The following is a 9,163-nucleotide window of genomic DNA, read 5'->3' on the forward strand; positions in this document are numbered from 1 at the left end:
AAGTATGGTTTGAGTTTATTGAGTTGTGTAAGTGCCATATGTCTTAGCTTATGATTCAGGAAGATTGTAAGTATGATAATATGTTATGTATGTGTTAAACAGAGTAGAGCATTAGTGCCCCCTGCAGGCTCAGTTTTACTCTTGAGCTGGCTAACTTGTATATGGTTGGGTGCATTGTCACAAAGAAGGTGACTAAACTTTGGTTTTCTTTTAATCATGGCTTCCTGGAGTCCTTAAAACACGAACTTCCGGTTCCTTTAAAATCCCAGGTGGCTGCTCGGCCACAACAATTTGGCGATGAGGATGGGATTTTAAGGAAAAAGGGGGCTCAAAGTGAGTAGGATGTGAAGCAAGCGAAGATGGCGGTGTTTAGCACGGAATCGGGCCTGTGTTTTGTAGAAGCTAGCGAGAGCTTCACGGATTATGAAGAGTGGTTTGCACAGTTTGTGGAGGCCAACGGAATTGAAGAAGACAAGCGACGAGCTGTTTTTCTGTCTGTGGTCGGTGCAAAGACCTTTTCATTGCTCACGGATTTATTGGCACCGAAAAGACCGTCAGAATCATCCTTAGCCGACATTTTGAAAGCGCACAGAGACTTCTATGTACCCAAGAAAAATGTCTTGAGTGAAAGATATAGTTTCCGTGCACGGAAGCAGCTGAATGGGGAATCCCTGTCCGAATATGTGGCTGAATTAAAGGGATTAGCGTCCACATGCGAGTTCGGCGTTTCATTGGAAGAACAGTTGCGGGACCAGCTCGTTTACGGTATATGCAACAAGGATTTACGAGCTCGGCTTTTGAGTGCCGCTTATGGCGAACCGCTGACCTGGCCTAAGGTATTGGACATAGTGAACAATTTTGAATGTACTGTGACGAGTTTAAAAGCCTTTCAGCACGCGCCACTCAGAACCGACAGTGTGAGTTATGCCAAGCTGGCTAGAGAGCACACAGGAGCGGAGGAAAAAAAACATGGAAAAGCAGTCGCGAAAAGGGCGAGCAAACCCCCTGTTACCGGTATCTTGGAAAGGGGCATGCTGCATCCAGTTGCAAATACAAAGACTTGCAATGCCGAGCCTGTGGAAAGAAAGGACATTTAGAGGGTGCCTGTAAAAATGCCACGCCACAGAAAGGTTTCTCCAAATCGCGAGCTGCGAATAAGCCTTTTGGGAACGCGAGACGAAATACATTTCTACTGATGGAGTCAACGAGGGAGAGATCGCGACGTGGTCAAGAAAGAAGCTGACGCCCAATACGTCAAAGGATGAAGGGAGCGCAGATCAGTTAGTACGACCACCGGACTCAGACTCCAGTAAGGATAATAAGCCCACTGTGGAGGCTGAGTGGCAGCAGTCAGATGTGGACAAGGACTGTGGACTGTTTGCATTAAAAGGGAACAGTGAGTATGTAAAACCATACATGGTAATGATCCGATGTAATGGTGTTAAGGTAAAGATGGAGGTTGATACAGGAGCAGCCATGTCCATCATTTCGGAGACTTTGTACAGAAAAAGGTTTAAAAAATGTAAACTTCAGCCTTGTGATGTAACTTTGAGGACCTACTCCTCAGAGCAAATTCCACTGTTAGGTCAAATTCCGGTTACAGTGACATGTAAGGAACGGTCAGAAAAACTGGTATTACTGGTGTCTAAGGGTGAAGGGCCAAGCCTCATGGGAAGAAACTGGATTCAGCGCTTACCGCTAGACTGGTCGAGAGTAAATTATGTGGCGGATCCAGTTAGTGCGCTGTTGGAGAAATACTCATGGGTGTTTAACGCTGACCAAGGAGTAATTTCAGGGGTATGCGCCAAATTGCAAATTGTTGAAAATGCCATTCCAAAATTTTGCAAGAGCAGAACGGTTCCGTATGCCATGAGAGACGCAGTGGACAAACAGTTACAAATGTTGGAAAAGCAGGGTGTTATTACGCCGGTTGAGTACAGTGAATGGGCAGCACCCATCGTGTGTATACCAAAGACAAATGGTGACGTGCGTATTTGTGGCGATTACAAGGTCACAATCAACCCCTAGTTAGCTGTTGATAAATATCCATTGCCAAAACCTCAGGACCTGTTTGCGTCATTGGCAGGCGGTAAATACTTTACAAAATTAGACTTAACTCAGGCATACCAGCAAGTCGAGTTAGATCCGCAATCTAAGCCATACTTGACAATAAACACTCCAAGAGGATTGTATCACATGAATCGTTTGCCCTATGGTGTGTCTAGTTCACCAGCGATTTTTCAAAGCATTATGGATCAGACGTTACAGGGTCTGCCAAATGTAGTCTGTTATTTAGATGACATTCTGATCACTGGTAAAAATGAAAGTGAGCATTGGAAGAATGTCGAACAGGTATTAAAAAGGTTGCAAGACAGAGGTATTAGAGTGAATAGAGACAAATGTGCTTTCTGTCAACCTCAAGTAACCTATTTGTGGCACCGAATTGATCAGGAAGGAGTCCATCCGGTTCCAGAGAAGGTCGAGGCTATTGAAAAAGCCCCAGCACCTAAAAATGTGACTGAGCTCAGAGCATTTTTAGCGTTGCTTTCATACTACGGCAAATTTATGGAAAACTTGTCAACCGTAATTAAACCCATGACTGAACTATTACACAAGGACCAACCTTGGCAGTGGTCAAAGGCCTGTCAAGAGTCGTTTAAAGAAGCTAAAAAGCTGTTGACGTCATCAACTGTGTTGACACATTTCGATCCCCAACTTCCCATTTTGCTAGCGTGTGATGCATCGGCATATGGAGTGGGGGCAGTGATTTCGCATCGAATGCCAGATGGTATGGAAAAACCCATTGCATATGCATCGTGCACCCTTAGTAAATCGGAAATAAACTATTCCCAAATTGAAAAGGAAGCCTTGGCTATCATTTTTGGGGTGCAGAAATTTAGGGACTATTTGTATGGTAGAAAATTTCTGCTCATCACCGATCACCAGCCTTTGGTTAAGATTTTCGGGCCGAACACTGGAGTGCCTGCTTTAGCCGCCGCTAGGTTGCAGAGGTGGGCATTACTTTTATCGGCTTACCAATATGATATCAGATACAAGTCGTCTGCGGAACACGCAAATGCTGATGGCCTTTCGAGATTACCTTTGGGGTTGACGGGGCTTATGTGTAATGCAGAGTTCAAGGTCTCATTTATTGAGGTGATTCCGATAGATCAAAAAGACATAAAAACAGAAACCAATAAAGACGAGGTTCTAATGAAAGTGAAGTCATTCACACTCAATGGTTGGCCCAAAAGAATGCCAGAGGAAAAACTAAAACCTTATTGGTATAGACGTGACGAGATCACAGTAGAGGCTGATTGTCTATTGTGGGGGTTTCAGGTAATCGTACCAGACTCATTGAGACATCAACTCTTAAAAGAACTACATGAGTCACATTTAGGGATGGTCAAGAGTAAGGCAGTAGCCAGAAGCCATTTTTGGTGGCCTAAATTGGATGAGGATATTGAAAATATGATTAGTCATTGCAAGGTATGTGCATTACATCAAAAGATGCCTAACACCGTACCTGTACATCCTTGGAAATGGCCTGAATATCCGTGGGAGAGAGTACATGTTGATTTCTGTGAAAAAGGGAAGCATCAGTTTTTATTGACCATTGATGCTTATTCACGCTGGCCAGAAATCAAGTTGATGACTAATACTACTGCCAAAGCAACCGTTGAGGTCATGCGAAGTATGTTTGCCAATTATGGATTACCTAAGGTAATTGTTTCAGATAATGGACCTCAATTTGTGGCCAGAGAGTTTGAAACCTTTTTGGAAATGAATGGAATTAAACATGTCAAATCGGCAGTGTACCATCCTGCCTCGAATGGGTTAGTGGAGCGACTGGTGCAAACCTTTAAACAGTCTTTGGAAAAACAAAAAGAGTTGGACATCACGCTTCAACATTGTATTGACAGGTTTTTATTCAGTTACAGAAATGCTCCCTTGACTGTGACGGGAAAAACTCCATCTGAATTGTTTCTGAAGAGAAAGGTTAGAACAAGATTGTCTCAGATAAAACCTAAGTTTTCTTCTCAAATGCAAGAAAAACAAGTACAAAAATCTAAGTTAGCTCGTGTGAGAGTATTTTATCCACAACAAATGGTACTGGTGAAACAGTTCAGGGGAGGAGAGGAGAAGTGGAAGTTAGGAGAGATCGAAAGACCATTAGGTCCAGTTACTTATCTGGTGGGGGTGGAGGGAAAGTCCTACAAAAAACATGTAGATCAGTTAAGAGCAACAAAATTGAGGACTACTGAACAGGATGCGAAAGCTCTTTCAGCAGAAGATTTGTGTGACACTTCACGAAGGATGTTGGAGGAAACTCCTGTGTTGAGAGAGAGAGAAAATTCAATGGTTGAACCAGATGTATCAAAAGAGTCTGTTCATACTCGACCCTGTCGGGTAAAAAGAGTTCCACAAAGGTTAAACCTGTAAAAAACAAAAACAGTGTATTTGTTTTGTTTTTCTGTTGTTGGATTTGTTATTTGTTTTTCCCCGATTGTTCTCTCTCTCTCTCTCTACCATTAGGTCCAGTTACTTATCTGGTGGGGGTGGAGGGAAAGTCCTACAAAAAACATGTAGATCAGTTAAGAGCAACAAAATTGAGGACTACTGAACAGGATGCGAAAGCTCTTTCAGCAGAAGATTTGTGTGACACTTCACGAAGGATGTTGGAGGAAACTCCTGTGTTGAGAGAGAGAGAAAATTCAATGGTTGAACCAGATGTATCAAACGAGTCTGTTCATACTCGACCCTGTCGGGTAAAAAGAGTTCCACAAAGGTTAAACCTGTAAAAAACAAAAACAGTGTATTTGTTTTGTTTTTCTGTTGTTGGATTTGTAAAAAAATAATAATACAAAAACAGAGTGTATTTGTTTTGGATGTTGTATTTTCAGGGGAGGAATGTGGTGTATTTAATGTTAAGAAACATCAAAAGTATGGTTTGAGTTTATTGAGTTGTGTAAGTGCCATATGCCTTAGCTTATGATTCAGGAAGATTGTAAGTATGATAATATGTTATGTATGTGTTAAACCGAGTAGAGCATTAGTGCCCCCTGCAGGCTCAGTTTTACTCTTGAGCTGGCTAACTTGTATATGGTTGGGTGCATAGTCACAAAGAAGGTGATTAAACTTTGGTTTTCTTTTAATCATGGCTTCCTGGAGTCCTTAAAACACGAACTTCCGGTTCCTTTAAAATCCCAGGTGGCTGCTCGGCCACAACACTAATAACACCTGTAAATCCAGGTTTGACTGCTGGCTCGTGGATTACTCATTTAGAGAATTTGCCTAAGACATCAGGCAGAATTAAACATTGAAGATAAAGACAGACTATTGATATTGCAGTGTAAGGATAATACAACTATTGAGAAGACAGTTTTTGCATTTTATAATAATCACTACACTTCTGCATATTCCCAACTAGATTCCTCAAATTTTCTAAATAATATTAAAGACTTCATACCTAAGATTGAAGATTAATTTAAAGAACTTTGTGAGTCAGATTTAAGAATTGAAGAACTGGATGATGTGATTATTGAATATTGATTATTATCATTGAATAAATTCCTGGGTACAGACGGTCTTACAGCCAAATTTTATAAATTATTTTCGAAATATAACAGACATTTGTTATTTAAGGCAATTCAAGAATGCATAGTAAAGAACAAATTAATGACAACCATGAAGCAAGGCCTAATAATACTTATTCCTAAACATGGCAGAGACAAAAGATTGTTAGATAATTAAAGACCCATTATGCTTTTTAACACTAATTATAAATTATTATCGGGAATTATTGCAGCTAGAATGAATAAAGGCCTGCCCCAGATAATAAATGAAACTCAATCTGGCTTCTTTGCTGCATGATGTATTCATAATAACATACGATTGTGTCACAAATCAGGCCTCTGTGGCTCTCTCTGACCGCCACCGGAGGGCACCCTCTCCTGAGTACTAGCTTTCATGGACTCCATTTCCCATACACCCCGTACCTGGGACTGATTGCTGGTACAGGTGTTTCCCCTTAGCTTCCCCATTTAAGCAGCATCCAGACTCATAGTTTTCGCGAAGTCTTGTTTTGCCGCGGCTAACATCGCTGAGCGTTTATCCCTTCTTTTTGATCGCTCGTGTATTATCTTGAACTGTTCATCCTAGTGTGATTCTATGCCGCCTGCCCTGACCCTTGCTCTGTTACTGTTTACTATTCTGGATTGTCCCTGTTGTTCCTGACCAGTGGTGGAAAGAGTATTGAAAAAATATACTCAAGTAAAAGTACCATTACCTTCCAAAAAATGTAGTGTGAGTAGAGTAAAAGTACTTGTCCAAAAAACTACTTGAGTAAGAGTAAAAGAGTAGCCTATTTAAAAGTACTCATGAGTATTGAGTAGTGACTACTGAGCTGTGGATTCTACTCCCTCATAATAACCGCTGTACACCGCCATTTATACATTTTAAAAACTCCATTTCCCATACACCCCGTACCTGGGACTGATTGCTGGTACAGGTGTTTCCCCTTAGCTTCCCCATTTAAGCAGCATCCAGACTCATAGTTTTCGCGAAGTCTTGTTTTGCCGCGGCTAACATCGCTGAGCGTTTATCCCTTCTTTTTGATCGCTCGTGTATTATCTTGAACTGTTCATCCTAGTGTGATTCTATGCCGCCTGCCCTGACCCTTGCTCTGTTACTGTTTACTATTCTGGATTGTCCCTGTTGTTCCTGACCAGTGGTGGAAAGAGTATTGAAAAAATATACTCAAGTAAAAGTACCATTACCTTCCAAAAAATGTAGTGTGAGTAGAGTAAAAGTACTTGTCCAAAAAACTACTTGAGTAAGAGTAAAAGAGTAGCCTATTTAAAAGTACTCATGAGTATTGAGTAGTGACTACTGAGCTGTGGATTCTACTCCCTCATAATAACCGCTGTACACCGCCATTTATACATTTTAAAAACGTTGTACATTCTGTAATTCACATTATCTTATTTGTCATAAAGAAATTGGCAAAAAGAGTATCTATCATCCAGTAGTTTTAATTTTGACTGCCAACTCTTTGAAATACATCAAAACAGCACGGAAACAGTATGCAGTGGAAGAAAAGATGAAAGTAAAAAAAATTTTTTTTTTTTATTGCTTTTATATTTACATAACAAAATTCAACAACACTAACATGCTATGTTAACACAAACTTACAACAAACACATAATACATTCACAAACAAATAATCATCCAGAAAAGGTAAATAAATAAAAATATGTATATATACACAGTATACATATACACATACCAATTTCACAGTTCTAATTTATACATATATATATACATATACACATAAATACAAACATATACAAAATAAAATAAAATAAAGTTTAAGGCCTCCTGGTACAAGACAATTTAAACATTTCTTCCATTATATGTCTTCAAATATCCCATCAAATACATCTCCATTATTTTCTCCTTCCAAGAAAATCATAAAGAGTTTCCAAGCATCCTCAAAAGCCTTATATCTGCCCTTAATAATATGTTATTTTCTCCAATGACATGTTTGTTGCCAACTCCTTTAACCATCTCCCTATACTTGGTGCCTCTACCTTTTTCCAGTGAAGAGCTATGAGACGTTTAGCTTGTAGAGTACACATATAAACAAAAATATGTTCTCTTCTTCTCAATTTAAAGTTATTAGGATATAAATTTAATATAAAAACTTTTGGTTCAAGGGGAATAGTAATATTAATTATTTTACTTATCAAATTTTGCACTCCGTTCCAAAACTTCAAGATTTCTTCACACTCCCATACACAATGAAAGAAAGTACCTTTAAATAAATTACATTTAGGCCATATGTCTATGATATTTTCATTAAATTTGTTTAATAATACTGGAGTTACATACACTCGCATTAGCCAATTATATTGTAGCAATTTCAATTTTGTATTAATAGTTTGCATCTGAGCATCTCTGCAGGCCTCTCTCCAATCATCTATTGAAATCTCCTCATTGAGGTCCTTCCTCCATGCCTCTAAAAGAGAGTTTGCAGACTCCTGAGATCCTTCTACAAACATGTTATATAAAAGTGAAATCAGACCTTTACGATTACAATTTTTGATAATTTCCTTTTCCAAAATGGATAAAGGGGGTATATTATTAAAACATTTATGAAATGACAAAATAATACTCCTTACTTGTAAATAACGAAAAAAATGATTTCTAGACATATCAAATTTGGTAATCACCTCTTGAAAGGACATCAATCTATCTTCCACATATAAATCCTTTACATTTTTTATTCCCTTTTCTGCCCATAATTTAAAGCCTACATCTGTTCTTCCCGGAATAAATTTTGTATTTCCCCATATAGGGCAATAACGAGATGTGTATGAATTTGTGTATGAAATATTCAAATATCTCTGCGTTTCATGCCACACCCATACCATGTTTAAGACTATTGGATTAGTCACATTTTCTTTCATTTTCTTTAATACTTTGCGATCTGAATCATATAAGTACGTTTCCAGAGATAGATCTGATTTGACAGATTTTTTTTCTAATTCTAGCCAAGTAGGCGGGTCTTGAGAAGATGAAAAGAAAAACATAATAAATCTTAATTGAGCTGCCAAATAATACCATTGAAAATTAGGGAACTGAAGTTCTCCTCTATCATAAGGCAGATATAAAAGGGATAGCCTAAGTCTTGATCTTCTATTATTCCATATTAATTTAGTAACAAGTTTCTTGAGTCTAGAAAATAATGAGCTTGGAGGTGCTAGAGGGATATTTTGAAATAAATATAAGAATTTAGGCAATATATTATTTTTTTGTATATTTATTCTCCCTATTACAGAGATGGGTAGTGAGGTCCATCGTTCAATTGACTTTGCTACCTTATCAAAAACAGATTCATAATTTGTTATAACCGCATCCTCCACCTTTGGGACAATTTTAATACCCAAATATGTGAAGACACTGGATGTTTTAAACATGATAATGTTATTTGTAGGATTATTTCTTTCTTCCTCATTCAATATCATTATAGAAGATTTTGAATTATTAATCCGATACCCTGATATTTTCCCAAATATCTCGATTAGATTAAGTAGAGCTGGAATAGATATATCTAACTTCTTTAAAAACAATATAACATCATCTGCAAAAAGAGCTATTT

General features: G+C 38.6%; 1 protein-coding gene across 1 annotated transcript; it reads left to right on the top strand.

The window, feature by feature from the left end:
• Positions 1–344: 344 nt before the first annotated feature.
• LOC107555784 (uncharacterized) lies at positions 345–1,097 on the top strand. The gene has a single exon (XM_016238690.1). The coding sequence runs from the start codon at positions 360–362 to the stop codon at positions 1,095–1,097; it is 738 nt and encodes a 245-aa protein (XP_016094176.1). The 5' UTR covers positions 345–359.
• The last annotated feature ends 8,066 nt before the right edge of the window (positions 1,098–9,163 follow it).

This window comes from Sinocyclocheilus grahami, unplaced genomic scaffold (genome assembly GCF_001515645.1).
Source record: "Sinocyclocheilus grahami isolate Dianchi unplaced genomic scaffold, SAMN03320097.WGS_v1.1 scaffold545.1, whole genome shotgun sequence".
In the NCBI taxonomy this organism is placed as follows: domain Eukaryota; kingdom Metazoa; phylum Chordata; class Actinopteri; order Cypriniformes; family Cyprinidae; genus Sinocyclocheilus; species Sinocyclocheilus grahami.